Raw genomic sequence first — 16,978 nt, forward strand, 5'->3', positions numbered from 1 at the left:
CCTGTTGAGAATTCTGAAGACTTTCCTAGAGAGGCATGCAGAGCAAGCTGGAGGAGATCATAAGTAAACATACTGTACAGTTGTTTCTTTCTGAATATTTTTCTACAGTACTTAGTAAGTACTTTCTCCTAGGGAGAAGGAAGCACAGGATAAACTTGTTAAACTATTAAAGGATGAAATCCTAAGGATGAAATCCTTAGGGGAGAGCACCAGGATGAGGTCTCTTGTTATCTGGTGTGCTCCCTGGGGCATTTGGTGGGCCGCTGTGAGATACAGGAAGCTGGACTAGATGGGCCTATGGCCTGATCCAGTGGGGCTGTTCTTATGTTCTTATGTAAGCACACTGAAGACAGTGGAATACTTCTGAGTAAGCTTGCATAGGATATTGTGCTATAAATGTATAGAACTATTAAAGGTATATAAATTCTACCTTTTCATATAGTCATCCCAAGGGAAAAAGCTCCTTCCAGCATGTGCAAAGTTCTTCCCCCAAATTGCTGATTAACCTCAACTAACCTCCAATTATCATGAAGCAGACTTGAACCCTGGGACATCATTTTAGAAATCTGGCATGTGTGCTGTGGTTACCTTTTAATCAATAATGGGGAATTAGTTAAGAATGTGTTAGCTTTTATTCTGAGAGTTTCTGCTTCAGTCAAACAGTTCCTGGTTAATTAACTACTGACCTGATTGCATTAATTAACCTTTTATTATGAAATAAGGTTTGTCTTAGTTAAACTTGGGTGTCTTGTTGGCTACATCCTTGATACGTAAAATACAATTTCTTTCTTAAGGACAAGGTGAATCATGTCAGAAGCCACACATTTTAAAGTGTAACTTCTGTGCAGTTTACTATAATGTGACCATATTGTTTCAATAATCTCTGACATGATTACCTTTGCCTGCAGTAATAAATCATAGAGCATAATGATGGCTGACTGACACCTAGTGCCAACAACTGGAGATGCAATTGAATTTTCATTACTTCATCCCTTGAGGATGACATCATTCACATACATCCTGATTTAGATGCCATTAGATATGCAATTTAGGGTGCAATCCTGGCTTGTGCTGTATCCAGTGCAGGATTGGGGCCCAAAGTGGCTCAGCCAGAAGTAAGAGGAAACTTTTCTCCTTACCTCTGGGTAAGCCACCCTGGCCCCAATGGGTCTCCTCAGACTTGTGCTACCTCCTGAGGCTTGAAGCTGCTCCACACTGCTCAGGGAACGGGGTTGGGATCTGGCATAACTGCTGGGTCCCAGCCCCTCCTCCTGCTCTCCACCAGCCCACACCCAGGGCTTTTGATACCAACAATTATGCTAGCCTTCTGGATAAATTGTCTGGATTGGGGATTGAGGCACTGGACTTCACTGGTTCCATTCCTACCTAAATAGCCAATGCCACCCATTTGGTGTCTTGTGCATTTTAACATCTACTCTTTGTGAAGTAGTTGGTGGCATAGTTGATGAAGTTCCACTTCTTTGCATTTCTCACCCTGTCCAGCTAGGAAGAGAGACAGCAGGTGATTAGAATAAGTCTGATCTCTGCACCTATGATTTGCTTCACATTTCAGGGGAAATGTACTAAAATAAGTTCTTTTTGGACTTTAACAGATGTATTGGCAACCTTCAGTCTCGAAAGACTATGGTATCGCGCTCTGAAAGGTGGTTCTGGCACAGCGTCTAGTGTGGCTGAAAAGGCCAATCCGGGAGTGACAATCCCTTCCACACCGGGAGCAAGTGCAGTCTGTCCCTGGTCTGTCTCCCTGGCTATGGGCCTTCCTTCTTTGCCTCTTAGCCTCAGACTGTTGGCAAAGTGTCTCTTCAAACTGGGAAAGGCCATGCTGCACAGCCTGCCTCCAAGCGGGCCGCTCAGAGGCCAGGGTTTCCCACTTGTTGAGGTCCATCCCTAAGGCCTTCAGATCCCTCTTGCAGATGTCCTTGTATCGCAGCTGTGGTCTACCTGTAGGGCGCTTTCCTTGCACGAGTTCTCCATAGAGGAGATCCTTTGGGATCCGGCCATCATCCATTCTCACGACATGACTAAGCCAACGCAGGCGTCTCTGTTTCAGCAGTGAATACATGCTAGGGATTCCAGCACGTTCCAGGACTGTGTTGTTTGGAACTTTGTCCTGCCAGGTGATGCCGAGGATGCGTCGGAGGCAGCGCATGTGGAAAGCGCTCAGTTTCCTCTCCTGTTGTGAGCGAAGAGTCCATGACTCGCTGCAGTACAGAAGTGTACTCAGGACGCAAGCTCTGTAGACCTGGATCTTGGTATGTTCCGTCAGCTTCTTGTTGGACCAGACTCTCTTTGTGAGTCTGGAAAACGTGGTAGCTGCTTTACCGATGCGCTTGTTTAGCTCGGTATCGAGAGAATGAGTGTCGGAGATCGTTGAGCCAAGGTACACAAAGTCATGGACAACCTCCAGTTCATGCTCAGAGATTGTAATGCAGGGAGGTGAGTCCACATCCTGAACCATGACCTGTGTTTTCTTCAGGCTGATTGTCAGTCCAAAATCTTGGCAGGCCTTGCTAAAACGATCCATGAGCTGCTGGAGATCTTTGGCAGAGTGGGTAGTGACAGCTGCATCGTCAGCAAAGAGGAAGTCACGCAGACATTTCAGCTGGACTTTGGATTTTGCTCTCAGTCTGGAGAGGTTCTTTTGGTTGGTGGCATAGTTGGTGGCATAGTTGATGAAGTTCCACTTCTTTGCATTTCTCACCCTGTCCAGCTAGGAAGAGAGACAGCAGGTGATTAGAATAAGTCTGATCTCTGCACCTATGATTTGCTTCACATTTCAGGGGAAATGTACTAAAATAAGTTCTTTTTGGACTTTAACAGAATAGTTACATTATATGTCTAGATCCAGTAACCATACTTTTTGTCACACAAAGTCAGTTGTACTATTGGAAGACCAAGAATTGATTACACATTTATTAACATAAGAACAGCCCTACTGGATCAGGCCATAGGCCTATCTAGTCCAGCTTCCTGTATCTCACAGCAGCCCACCAAATGCCCCAAGGAGAACACCAGATAACAAGAGACCTCATCCTGGTGCCCTCCCTTGCATCTGGCATTCTGACATAGCCCGTTTCTAAAATCAGGAGGTTGCACATGTACATCATGGCTTGTAAAAATCCGTAATGGATTTTTCCTCCAGAAACTTATCCAGGCCAGACGCCATCACCACATCCTGTGGCAAGGAGTTCCACAGACCAACCACACATTGAGTAAAGAAATATTTTCTTTTGTCTGTTCTAACTCTCCCAACACTCAATTTTAGCGGATGTCCCCTGGTTCTGGTGTTATGTGAGAGTGTAAAGAGCATCTCTCTATCGACTCTGTCCATCCCCTGCATAATTTTGTATGTCTCAATCATGTCCCCTCAGGCACCTCTTTTCTAGGCTGAAGAACCTAGAAACCTAAACCTAGGCTTAAGAGCCTTTTCTAGGCTGAAACGCCATAGCCTTTCCTCATAAGGAAGGTGCCCCAGCCCAGTAATAATATATAAATAATAATATACAGTATTTATATACCGCCTTTCTTGGTCTTTATTCAAGACTTTATTCAAGGCGGCTTTACATAGGCAGGCTTTTTAAATCCACGCAGGGATTTTTACAAATTGAAAGAAGGTTCTTTCTTTCAAGAACCACTGCATTCAAGGTGTTACACTCCGATCTGGTTTAACATTCTGGCCTCCATCCTCCCACGCTCCGAGCAGATGGAACAGCTCAGCTGCAGCTTGCCAGCTGCTTCAAGGTCACACGGTGCCGGTGGCCTCGAACTGGCGACCTTGTGGATGTTAATCTTCAGGCAAATGGAGGCTCTACCCTCTAGACCAGACCTCCTGCCCAGGAGGAGGAAGATTAGACTAAGACTAATCATCTTAGTCACTCTCTTTTGCACCTTTTCCATTTCCACTATGTCTTTTTTGAGATGTGGCGACCAGAACTGGACACAATACTCCAGGTGTGGCCTTACCATAGATTTGTACAACGGCATTATAATAGTCATCAGATTATAGTAGTCATCAGATTGGTCGATGGTAAGGGGTGAAGAAATGTACACCCTCCATATATCAGATTGGTTATAAAACTTTGGAATAATTCAATTTGGGATGTAGTGGGTGTGTATTTAATCAAATGAACCAATACCAATTTAAGAGTAGGGCAGAAAGATGACAGGCAGCCCAATCCTGAGCTGCTCGGAGCGTGGGTCTGCTGCGGCGCTGAAAATGGCAGCCACGGCATTCTGAATTCAACCAGGCAGCTGCTTCTCAGGGGAAAGGGATGTTTGTTCTCTTCCCCTGGGTAAGGAAAGTAGCCCTGCAATGGGACTACTCTTGTGGCAGCTCAAAGAGTAAAAACACAACTGCCTTATAGAACAGAAAGTGGATTTTCTTAACTCAAACTGACCTATGAGACTGATTGTTCTGAGAGCCAATGGGATGTTATTATGATACAGTATGGAACCAAAAAGGTGTTAATATGAGTCCACTCTCATTTCCATGTATCATAATACAGTTACCATGCTAACTGGGTAAAGAGACACTTTTTCAAGTGGTGTTCCTCTTATATTTAGCAGGGGGAGAATAACTGTCCCTCTTCAGCCCAGCACAGCATCTCTAACCAATAAGAGGCACACTTTTAATTTACTTAATTAAATTTTCTTTTGTTATGGGAAGGCTACAAAATCTTCTTTGACCCCAGGTAGCAGATAGATTATGCCAGATGCAAGGGAGGGTACCAGGATGCAGGTCTCTTGTTATCTGGTGTGCTCCTTGGGGCATTTGGTGGGCCGCTGTGAGATACAGGAAGCTGGTCTAGATGGGCCTATGGCCTGATCCAGTGGGGCTGTTCTTATGTTCTTAGATGCATTAGCTATGCCACTGATTGGGAGGTTGCGGCAGAGCAAGAGGGTGATGAGCTTCTGGGGCGAGGATGCAGGTTTTCCCCCAATTTTCACTTTTTTAAAAGACCAGGTGTGACATCACTTCCAATTGTGACATCACTTCTGGGGCATCCTTTTGAGCTTGGCACCGGGCTACAAGATCATTAGCTACACCACTGCTTTGAGGGTTGCTATGTCTGCATCTGCAAGAAAGGTTGTATGTTTTCACTGCATACGGGTTCATATAGTCATGTAATTGTTGATGTATGTTCCTGAGCCAGATTACCCTTTTGAATCAGCACTAATGCCTGCCTTTGACTCTCCTCTTTTTTTTTTTTTTTAACCAAAATGCAACTGTCTTATGAGCTTAATTGCTTATGTGACAGTTTATAGGGTCAGAGTGATAAGGGAACATTTTTCTTTGAGAACAAATACAGTGACACAGTGTTTTTCAAACTGTGCGTTGGGATCCACCAGGTGGATTGCAAGCCATTTTCAGATCCCCATTCATTTTAATATTTTATTTTTAATATACTAGACTTGATGCTACCATGGTGACTGCATTTGGTAAAATATTACACATCTGTACTTTTAACAGGCTAATATGTATATGCTTTTGACAATGACAGTAAATAGAACTTACTCCTGAGTAAGTGTGGGAAGAATTGCAGCCTAGGATTGTTAAAAATTTTGCTGCTTGATGATGTCACTTCTGGTCATGACATTACTTCTAGTGGATTCCAGCAGATTCTCTTTCTAAAAAGTGAGTCCTGGTGCTAAAAGTTTGAGAATAACTGCAGTGACATTCTCTTCTTTGTTGTCAGTAACTAGCACATGATGCTAAGTAAGCATTTATAGTTCAGTGTTCCAGTAAATGGCATCATACGTGTTTAGTTCTCAATTAATTAAGTGGAGCATGACAGTCCAATCTTGTGGATGTGGTATTAATATTTCTGCAAGGTGGGAACGCTTCTTCCTGAGGATATGTGGAACATAAAGTTTTAAATTAGTTGAGTGTCTTCTATATTGTGTCAATAGTTGCAGAATTACTTTTTGCATAAACTGAATGGGACTGCTACTACGTTAATTGGTTCAGCCTGCAGGTTTTTAATGTGAGGCTACAGTCCAAGGCACAAATTGCATGCTTGGCATAATAACTTACTGGATGTGCTCCAGATGCTTCTCATGACGAAAAGGGTTTTTATACAGCTGAGCCTTATTAAACGCTTGCATAATTGTGGCTTTTGTAGTACACTTGGTGAAAACAACTTGAACTAATAATATAGCACTGAAGAAAATAATGAAGACTTGGATTTGGAGTATGTTGAAATTTGAGAGGCGCGCTTCTGTTACTGGAACACTGGGACAGCCAATGCTAACTTTGCAGCAAGCAATGCTAAAAACAAAGGAGCAACTCCACTGTACAGTTCCAAAGAAAGACCGACGTACTTGTGTTGGTCCAATTCTAAAAGTTGACATATGAGCAATCAGGCTCACAGGCGCCAGCAGTAGCACCTCAGTCTTGATACCAGATCAGAAGGGGCTTTGAGACCAGCAACTGCCTAGGACAAGCACTTTAGCACTGTGCATCCTTTTTGCCCATGGTCAGAACTGTGCCTAGGCGAGGGGTGATTTCTCGAGGCCCAAGCCTAACCATCTTTCCACAGCCGTGCTCACGGGGTGTGTGCTGCATCTTGCGGTGGGGAGGGCAGTCATGGTGGCCTCTTCAAGTAAATGCATGTTTGTTCCCTTATCACAGGGCAGTGGCGTAGCTAGAGGGGTGCAAAGCCCTATGTCTTGTAGGGGAGTCTCAGGGAGCGTGCAAGGGGCCCCTCCCCCTCGGAGCCACTCCCGGTGATGGGAGCAAAACAGAGGCATTTGCAGGGGGCAACAGCAGAGGAGTAGTTCCCTGCTGGGCCAAGCAGCCCAAGCCAAGGCTCGCCTCCCTGGAAGCAAAGGGACTCCGCAATGAGCTTGCACAGCACTGCGGGTTGGAGTCCTGGGAACAGTGGCCGCAGAGGAAGGCCAGGGATGCTGCGGTCCAGGTCCAGGGCCCTCTTGCTATGGCGACGGCACTGGCTGTATCCTCAGGGGCCCCCGGCCTTGGCGCATCAGAGCATCTCCTCCCGACCCGGCTCCCTCCGGTGACAGCGGCCCCGGCTTAGTCCCACCCCTGGCCTATCGCGGGCGGTGATGGGAGTCCCAAGATGGCTGCGCCCGTCTGAGAAGCAGGAGAGAGGCTGCCTTCGTCCCGCTGCCGCCGCCGCCCAGGGAGAGACGCGGGGAGGAGCCGCTGGAGCCCCGGCCCGCAGCCGACCGCGCTTTCCTGTGTCACTCAGGTGCGTGGCGCCCGCGCTGCCCTTCGCGGCTGCTCTCGCCCCCTCGCCCGGCCCATTGTCAATCAATGACTCCCTTCCGCCCTGTGCGCACCAGGTTCCCCCCCCCCCACATCAGGAGACATCCACTAAAACTGAGGGTTGGGAGAGTGAGGGCAGACCAAAGGAAATCGTTCTTTACCCAGCATGCCGTTAGTTTGAGGAACTCCTTGCCACTGGATGTGTCATGGCACCTGGTCTGAGTGTCTTTAAAAGGGGAATGGACAAATTTCTGGAGGAAAAGTCCATCACAGGTTCCAAGCCAAAAGGAGACATCCCCTAAAACTGAATGTTGGGAGAGTTAGGACAGACAAAAGAAGATCGTTCTCTACCCAGCGTGTAATTCATTTGTGGAACTCCTTGCCGCAGGATGTGGCGGTGGCATCCAGCCTGGATGCCTTTAAAAAGGGATTGGATAAAAAGAAGTCCATCACAGGTTACAAGCCATGATGGGCATGTGCAAGCTCCTGATTTTAAAAGTAGGCTACCTCAGAATGCCAGTTGCAAGGGAGGGCACTAGGAGGAAGGTCTCTTGTTGTCTTGTGTGCTCCCTGAGGCATCTGATGGGCTGCTATGATATACAGGAAGCTAGATGAGATGGGCCCTTGGCCTGATCCAGCAGGGCTGTTCTTATGTTCTTATGAATGCCTCTACTTTGCATTCCTCATAGCTCTCATGCTCTCATTCTGAACTTGTAGTAGCCATTCAAATTACATTCTCAATTACGTCTTCTTTCTTTTAAAAAATGGTGTATTAATTGTGCTTTTTCACCAGGACTCTCAAAAATGATCTGTCAGAAAAAGCATGAGTAATACATGTGTGCTTTTAAATTAAAACAAACCTTTTGAAAAGCAATGCTAGGGCATTAGCAATAGTAAAAGCAAAACAGACACCGAAGTATGAATGCCTTGGAAAGAGTGCTCATGGTATGGGAGAGATCCCAGCTGCAACCATTCTGAACTCTAGATGCAACGAACTGGCTAAAGAGGATTAAGGGCAGGGCTGGTTGCACAGTTTGATTAGGTTCATCACTGGCCAGGGACCAGACTGATCTCTGAATCCTCAGTGCTGGTAACAATGGTAGTGTCTAGTATGCCATCAAGGGGTGGATGGGGGTGTGATGGGGGGGGGCTCAGTACAGGCTTTTATGCAAATACCCGAAGAATTAAAGAATGAAGTTGCTGATCTCTTGACTAAAATATGCAAAATGGCCATGGTGCCAGAGGATGGGAGGATAGCAAACGTCACGCCGATATTTAAAAATGGAAAGGGGGGGAGACCTGGGAAACTATAGGCTGGTCAGTCTAACATTTATACTGGGTAAGATGGTGGAATGCCTCATCAAAGACAGGATCTCAAAACATATAGACGAACAGGCCTTGCTGAGGGAGAATCAGCATGGCTTCTGTAAGGGTAAGTCTTGCCTCACAAACCTTTTAGAATTCTTTGAAAAGGTCAACAGGCATGCGGATGCGGGAGAACCCGTGGACATTATATATCTGGACTTTCAGAGGGCGTTCGACAGGGTCCCTCACCAAAGACTACTGAAAAAACTCCACAGTCAGGGAATTAGAGGGCAGTTCCTCTCCTGGATTGAGACCTGGTTGAAGACCAGGAAACAGAGAGTGGGTTTCAATGGGCAATTTTCACAATGGAGAGAGGTGAAAAGCGGTATGCTCCAAGGATCTGTCCTGGGACCGGTGCTTTTCAACCTCTTCATAAATGACCTGGAGACAGGGGTGAGAAGTGAGGTGGCTAAGTTTGCAGACCACACCAAACTTTTCCAAGTAGTGAAGACCAGACATGATTGTGAGGAGCTCCAGAAGGATCTCTCCAAACTGGCAGAATGGGCAGCAAAATGGCAGATGCGTTTCAATGTCAGTAAGTGTAAAGTCATGCACATTGGGGCAAAAAATCAAAACTTCACATATAGGCTAATGGGTTCTGAGCTGTCTGTGACAGATCAGGAGAGAGATCTTGGGGTGGTGGTGGACAGGTCGATGAAAGTGTCGACCCAATGTGTGGCGGCAGTGAAGAAAGCCAATTCTATGCTTGGGATCATTAGGAAGGGTATTGAGAACAAAACGGCTAGTATTATAATGCTGTTGTACAAATCTATGGTAAGGCCACACCTGGAGTATTGTGTCCAGTTCTGGTTGTCACATCTCAAAAAGGACATAGTGGAAATGGAAAAGGTGCAAAAGAGAGCGACTAAGATGATTACTGGGCTGGGGCACCTTCCTTATGATGAAAGGCTACGGCGTTTGGGCCTCTTCAGCCTAGAAAAGAGACGCCTGAGAGGGGACATGATTGAGACATACAAAATTATGCACGGGAAGGATAAAGTGGATAGAGAGATGCTCTTTACACTCACATAACACCAGAACCAGGGGATATCCACTAAAATTGAGTGTTGGGAGGGTTAGGACAGACAAAAGAAAATATTTTATTATTATTATTATTATTATTATTATTATTAACAACAGTATTTATATACTGCTTTTCAACTAAAAGTTTACAAAGCGGTTTACAGAGAAAAATCAAATAACTAAATGGCTCCCTGTCCCAAAAGAGCTCACAATCTAAAAAGATGCAAAAGAATACCATCGGACAGCCACTAGAACAGACGCCGCTGGGGTGAGATGGGCCAGTTACTCACCCCCTGCTAAAAAAAGGAGCACCCGCTTGAAAAACTGCCTCTTACCCAATTAGCAGGGGTTCTTTACTCAGTGTGTGATCAGTCTGTGGAACTCCTTGCCGCAGGATGTGGTGATGGCATCTGGCCTGGATCCCTTTAAAAGAGGATCGGACAAGTTTCTGGAGGAAAAATCCATTATGGGTTACAAGCCATGATGTGTATGTGCAACCTCCTGATTTTAGAAATGGGCTTTGTCAGAATGCCAGATGCAAGGGAGGGCACCAGGATGAGGTCTCTTGTTGTCTGGAGTGCTCCCTGGGGCATTTGGTGGGCCGCTGTGAGATACAGGAAGCTGGACTAGATGCGGCTATGGCCTGATCCAATGGGGCTGTTCTTATGTTTTTAGGCCTTGCATCTAGAGCCCCAAAGCCTGGAGTCATCACTGATTTGGGGATCTCTTATCTGGATTGTCATCCTGAGTATGTGTCCCAGAATATTCACCAGTGTATTTTTATTTATTTTTTACCTCACTTTTCTTAAAAAATAACTTGAAAGCAACCTATGATACAAGGTATAAAGGACTGTTAGTTATGCTATAGTATGCTTACCTGAAACGTAAACAGCATGGTCCATCTCTCTGAATGTTAAGTTAAAAAAAAGAAAGCCAAGCGGGTGTCTGGACTTGACCACATGCCAAGTTCTCTGCAGAACAATGTTGATACATTTGAACAAAGGCACTAGTGTAACAGGCTTCATTTGCAACTTCTTAGAAGAGTAAAAGAAATGTGTTTTCGTTTTGAAAATTTGGTTTGAAAGTTTTGGTAAGAGCAACGGGCTGCACGCACATGCTGGAAAAAGTATTATGGTCAGTATTTACACTATATCTTATAGCCATACCACACAGAAGAACACTAGTCAGCTTAGTTCTTATTCTTCATTTTAAAACCAGTTTTGGTGCCTCAACAAGTGTAACTAACATTAGTCTAAGTGAGTTGTAGTGGTCTAACTGTATTGTAAGGGTCTATGAAGACATAACAACAAATTATAGTCATTTCCGGTTCACATTGCAAAGGTCAAGTTCCCAAGAAAAGCCTGAGGTAGCAGTTTTTGTGTTTTTAGCGGAGCCCGCAAAACCCCATGGTAAGTAAGTTACATTTCGAAGGCCAAAAGAATGTCATGATGAGATGAGGTCAGCTTTTGAACAAAGGGGTTGCAGTACCACCTACTGCCTGCTCAGATCTGTATGATGTTATGTATGGAATTGAGTAATCTGAAATAACTGGTGATTTGTAAACCAACCAATGAAATGTCTCCAATGAGAAATGTATGTATTTCAAGGAGGGAACCCCAGATTGTAATAAAAGCAAGTCCAGGAGGACGCTCGGGGTGATTTCTCTCACTTTGGATTTACAATAAAGGCCTGGATTTGATCACCACTGCCTTCTAAGTTTGCTTTGGAATCTTGGGATCTTTTGCAACATCTGGGATTACCTTGGAACATCTGGGCTTACCCTGCAACATCTGGGAATATCCTGGGTACCTTGCAACACCTACATTTAAAAAGCACACAATATCTAAAACAAAACAAAGCATATCAGTACAGCAAGTCCAGTATGTATTCTGTTGCTCTTCTACCATTTGTCCAAAGGATACCACCACTTATACTCTACGTGTGTTAAATGTGTCTTTGACCTTGGTTTGCTGGGGGGGATTAGTACTGTGCTGCGGGGGAAGAGGAACCTTAAGTTGTTCCCCCTGCAATTCCAATTCTGAAACTTTCCTCCACCCCACTTGCCATTTACACTAGAAGAGAAGCTCTCACCACACCAGTATGCTGTGTGATCTATTTCAGTGTTTAGCTTGCCTGTTGAACTTATCCCTCTATGTGTAGCATAGTGATGATGAACCTATGGCACGCGTGTCAAAGGTGACACATCATAATATTTTGAGTGGCATGCCAGTGTTCACTAACATACAACAACTGAGTTTGTTTTATTCATATTTCATCTTTTTAATTATTTGTTCTTTATATAATACATAGCACCACACATGATTGGACTGTATTATTTTTAAATAAATAAATATGTAAAGAATTGTTTCTCTTTTGTTTGGGGACGGCGTGACATGCCAGCAGGGTCAAGTTAGGCATTTTATGTATTTTTGACACACCAAGCCCAAAAGGTTCACTATCACAAGTATAGCATATGTTATATGTCCATGCAATTCCATTAAAAAAGCTTGCTACCAATTATAAGCCCTAACATCTGCACTAATATAGTTAGCTTAGCCATTTTCAGGTTGGTAATTTTCAGTGCAGCAGAAAGATTGTTAAGTTTGGATGCAGGCAATCCTGGTTCAAAACCTTTTACAGTTACATGGTTCTTGGGTAGCTTTGGTGAAATCACCTTGTCTTGCAGGGGTGTTGATATAAATGAGGGTAACAGAGGACTGTTGCTGTAATCCTATACACTCTTACCTGAAAATAAGTAAGTCAGTGAGGCTCACTTCTGAGTAGACATGCATAGGATTGTGGTGTAATAAGAGTTGTGAAATATTGCATGCTGAAAAGTCACGGCTTAAAATATTCCAATTTGTATTTTGATCTTGCTTCAGAAATAATGTTGATATTTGGAACTCATGTCGAACATCTATGAAGAGAGGGCAACGATGATTGCAGCAGGGGATTTGCAGGAGTTTGTCCCTTTTGGCCGTGACCACTGCAAGCACCATCCTAATGCATTGAACCTGCAACTTCGGCAGCTGCAACCAGCCTCAGAATTATGGTCGTCAGATGGAGCAGCTGGTTTGGTGGGATCCCTTCAAGAAGTTACGATCCATGAAAAGCACAAGGTAGAGGTGCTTTTTAAGGCTTAGGAAGCATATACAGTTTTGCACCGTATAGCAATGTTCTGGCCAATGATGGACCAATGGTGGTCCTGCTGAACTCACTGGGCTAGTTTCCTTTCCTCCTTCCTTGCCAGCTCAGTAGGCTAATCTGCACTTTGCATGCTTTTCAGTCACACTTTTGCAAGCTAACTGCCTTCTTCCTGGCCCTGCAAGGCACTCTTGGGCACTACCTGGTTGCCATTTGAGGTTGTCCAGACAACAGCAAATGTACCTAACAACAGAGTTTGCAGAACTTATTCCCATCGCTAAGCGGCACATACCTGTGTTCATAATAATTACCAGCCCAAGCAACATTGGACAAAGAGAAGGGATGATGAATGAGAGGGCTGTATAGGGTTATTAAACTCAGTCCTAAGAATGTGCAGTATACATTTTGATGTCAGAAAGTTTGAACTCTCTGAATTTTTTTTTTAATGAGCAGTTGTACAGATGATGAAATAGCTAGCATGTGTTGGCATGCTAGGGAATTGTGCATCGTTGCAGGACCTACAGCCTAATCTACAGATGGTTGCATTGGTGATCATTCCTATTTTAGAGATTGCTTCTAGTGTCACATTACTATGTTGCTGATGTCTTCAGTCTTCTCTGTACGAATGCTAAATTTGGGGCTAGTGCAGGTCTTTCATTGGCAGACCAATGAAGGCAAATAGTGGGACTTTTTCCTTTAATAGTACTCATGGTCAATATTATAAAAAACTAAATTTAGAATGAATTTGGAAAATTCCTGGAAGTCAGAAATATCAACAACTGTATATAGGCTTCTAAGGGGCATGCATTCTAATGCCAAGTCTTAGGGCATAGTCTAACTTAGTTAGAATTGGGCTGTCTCATTGCTGTCAGAGACTGGATACTGGGCTATACAAACTTTCCTGAATGAAAGCCCCACTGAACAATGGGACTTGCTTCTGTGTAGATATGCATAGGATTGCACTGTTTGACTGCATGATATTTTTAGAAGCTCACATGATTGAGCCTGATGTGCTATATTTGTAATGCTTCATCTGTGGGTTTTTTCCCATCCAGGAAAATTGGCAGCTAAGGAAGGGCATTAGTGATGTTGGGGAAGAAGTCGAATATGACGAAGAACTGTATGTTGCTGGCAATATGGTTATCTGGAGCAAAAGAAGCAAAAACCAAGCTTCAGCAGTTTATAAAGCATTCACTGTTGACAGCCCTGTTCTTCAGGTATGGAAACAGACAGACCTACAGGAACTACTTAGGAGCCCAATCTTGAGCTTGGTGCTCCAGCTTTCTGCTGGAGTGCACTGTCGCAAACATGCCATAAGGCACAACTGCGAGGCTTAGCCCCAGACCAGCACTCGTGCTAGTCCAGCACTGGCCGGCACTGGGCTAGCGCTGGGCGGTCTCATGGACCGCCGAGCTGCGGCACAGTAAGCAGGGGGCGGGGAGGGGGTGGGGCGTTCTGGGAAGGGGGAGACAGGTGGAGGGTGGAGAGAGGGCAGGGAGGAGGCATGACAGGAAGGCAGGAGGTGGAGAAAGGGCGGGCCGGAGGCGTGCTGGGGGAGGGAGGAAGGGGGGTCCTGTGGAGCTCTGCTCCATCGGATCCAAAGTGTTCGTGTGGGGCTCAGTGCCCTACACAAACGCCTTTACCTTACTGCCAACCTTTTGGTTGACAATAAAGTGAATAGCCCCATTGCGGGTCTGCTTCCCTTACCTGGGAGAAGGGGATGAAAGCACTGTATGAATTTTGTCTTTAATGTGCAGCTCTCTAAGAACATCACGCAATTTCAGTTAGCGGCCTATGTGTATGTTTTGCCCTTGCAAGAATCAAAGGCTTCTGAGGTTGTGGATGTATGGGGAAAGCAGGATTTTTGAAATATGTAGGGCAATTGTTAAATTCATTTTCTCACTGAATAATTTGATTTCAGGCATTATGGTGTGATTTCTGTATACCCCAGGATAAGACTGACAAAACAGAAGGCAAGTTTCCTTTCAATTTTGTTTCATTTGATGTCTGGAATGTGGAAGGCACCATTTCAAAACTGTGTACTTTGCGTATACAGATGCACAGCATATCATTCTGTTTTGTGTGCAAGGCAGTTGAACTGAAGATTATTACAATCGTTCTTATTTTGTTTCTCTATTTTTAGATAGCATTGAAATAGTAGAAAAGTGTATCTGCATATTACAAAGCTCTTGCATAAATATCCATAGCATTGAAGGAAAAGATTACATTGCTTCCTTGCCCTTTCAGGTAAGTGTGTGTCAAATAAAATATTAGAATTTATTTGGATTTATGAATAAGATTTATAAACCTGATGAAACAAATGTGGTTATTGTGGAGGACTTTCCCTCCGGTTCTGAGGTGCTTCAGGTTCCAAGGGGAGCTAGCCAGTTAGAGAGCAGAGGAGGCAGGACCAGAAAGAGAAGATCACCAGGCTTGAGAAGTCTCTCTCTCTCTCTCTCTCTCTCTCTCTCTCTCTCTCTCTCTCTCTCTCTCTCTCTCTCTTCTGCTAGCTTCTGACTGGGCAAGACAGGGAGAACTGACTCTCTGGGAATCAGAGTGGAAGGCTACTGGGGAGAGCCCCAGGTACATAGAAAGGGACCAAGTATCAGCCAGGAGCATTAGTGCTGTTTACATTGGTCTGTCCTCCCCCTCCAGATGTTGGGAGCTCTTGGTTCCCTCAGCTCAGGCTAGGCTGAGTTGGGATCCAGGCTCTCGGCCTAGTGCAGCAGGACCTGCACATGTGAGGCTTCCCTGCAGAGCCAACACCATTAAGGGGACGTTTATCTGTGAGAAACCAAGGCTGTTTACATATTTTTTTCCCCTCATCTGTTAAAACTTTTTTTGTTTAAAACCTGATGTGGGCACCAGGATGTAGGTTTCTTGTGTGCTCCCTGAGGAATCTGGTGGGCCATTGTGAGATACAGGAGGCTGGACTAGTTGGACTTTTGGCCTGATCCAGCTAGGCTTTTCTTATTTCTCTGCTGTGTTCTGGAATCAGAGGATTTGTCAGCCTCCTCACTCTGCAGGTATTACTGGCAGAGTGAGCATTTTAACAATCCTAAATAGCATTCTTGGGGGGGGGGGGGTTTGCCCAGGAAACCCCTCCGGGAACTGGATATCATGGTCTAGTGGCACCGGACTAGATCTACCAAGCCTTGTCCCACCAAGCTGCACATCCAAACTGATCGGAAAAGTGGAGGATGGGAAGGGAATGATTTATAGCCAGGATATTATAGATCATGGCCGATATTATAAACAAAGCAGAAAATATTGTGACGCAGTTGAAGATGTGGGATTGTTGTCAACTTGTTCAATGAGGAAAACTTTCTAATACCGCAGCTACTGGCAACTGACTGCTTAACCTAACAAAAACTGATCCCTCACTTTAATTTCTTTATAGGTAGCAAATGTTTGGCCAACAAAATATGGCTTGTTATTTGAACGCAGTAGTTCGTCACATGAAGTGCCTCTCAGTCCTACCCGGTAAGCAGTTACCCCTTTGATAGCAAAAGGAAGATAATCTCTTTGGTTAAATTTTAAAATTAATATCCTCAGAAAGTGTGATGGTTTACAGATTCCATGTCTCTTTAATGTTGTGTCTCAGCATGTTTTCATCAGGATAATTTTATAGCTACAGGATGGGTAAAAACTAATTATTTAAAAAGTCATTTTTATTAAGTGTCAAAATAACCTGGTTTAAAATTGTATCTTATAATTATGTAATACTAGAAGTTTGCACTTCTAATTTCTCAAAACTGCATTCAGATCCCTCTGTTAACCATATTGAATTCAGCTGCCTTTTTGTAAAAAAATGAGGTGGGGGCACAAATGAGTCTTGACCTCAAGACCTCAAGACCTCATCACTGATTTCAACCTCTTGCAGATTAAAGCCGATTTGGGGTCTGGGAACGATGTGTGCCTGAGACCTTGGAGAGAACCACTGTCTGTCAGGGTAGACGGCAAAGGGCTGGATGGACCAACAACCTGACTTTGTGTGAGGCAGTTTCTTTGGTGTATAGATTCATACATCAATCTCTTTTTCATGTCTGGATCAAGACTAATAATTCTAGAATAAGAATGCTGTAGAACAGGTCTTCTCAAACTGGGGCGTCGTGACACCTCAGCCTGTGGGCCCTGAACTCTGCCCCCTTAAGGGGTGGGGGCTGGGGGAAGGCAGTGACGCGATCTCCAGGAACA

At 44.6% G+C, this 16,978-nt stretch overlaps 2 protein-coding genes across 3 annotated transcripts in view; one reads left to right on the forward strand and one right to left on the reverse strand.

Moving 5' to 3' along the window:
• MERTK (MER proto-oncogene, tyrosine kinase) overlaps nucleotides 1–6,800 on the reverse strand; it is an 80,294-nt gene extending 73,494 nt beyond the window's left edge. Inside the window, exon 1 of the mRNA XM_066611853.1 lies at nucleotides 6,056–6,800. Within this exon, the coding sequence (XP_066467950.1) occupies nucleotides 6,056–6,080 (25 nt within the window). The 5' untranslated portion in view covers nucleotides 6,081–6,800. The remainder of the gene's footprint in view (nucleotides 1–6,055) is intronic.
• A 309-nt stretch (nucleotides 6,801–7,109) lies between these two features.
• Nucleotides 7,110–16,978, forward strand: part of ANAPC1 (anaphase promoting complex subunit 1) — a 71,248-nt gene continuing 61,379 nt past the window's right edge. Inside the window, exons 1-6 of one of the 2 annotated variants that reach the window (XM_066625060.1) lie at nucleotides 7,110–7,232; nucleotides 12,520–12,756; nucleotides 13,837–13,998; nucleotides 14,703–14,760; nucleotides 14,940–15,028; nucleotides 16,182–16,264. In XM_066625060.1, coding sequence (XP_066481157.1) covers nucleotides 12,544–12,756; nucleotides 13,837–13,998; nucleotides 14,703–14,760; nucleotides 14,940–15,028; nucleotides 16,182–16,264 — 605 coding nt within the window. In that variant the 5' untranslated portion in view covers nucleotides 7,110–7,232; nucleotides 12,520–12,543. Of the gene's footprint in view, nucleotides 7,233–12,519; nucleotides 12,757–13,836; nucleotides 13,999–14,702; nucleotides 14,761–14,939; nucleotides 15,029–16,181; nucleotides 16,265–16,978 lie in introns of those variants that run through there. The other variant, XM_066625050.1, reaches the window with a different exon arrangement.

This window comes from Tiliqua scincoides, chromosome 1, assembly GCF_035046505.1.
Source record: "Tiliqua scincoides isolate rTilSci1 chromosome 1, rTilSci1.hap2, whole genome shotgun sequence".
NCBI classification, from domain to species: domain Eukaryota; kingdom Metazoa; phylum Chordata; class Lepidosauria; order Squamata; family Scincidae; genus Tiliqua; species Tiliqua scincoides.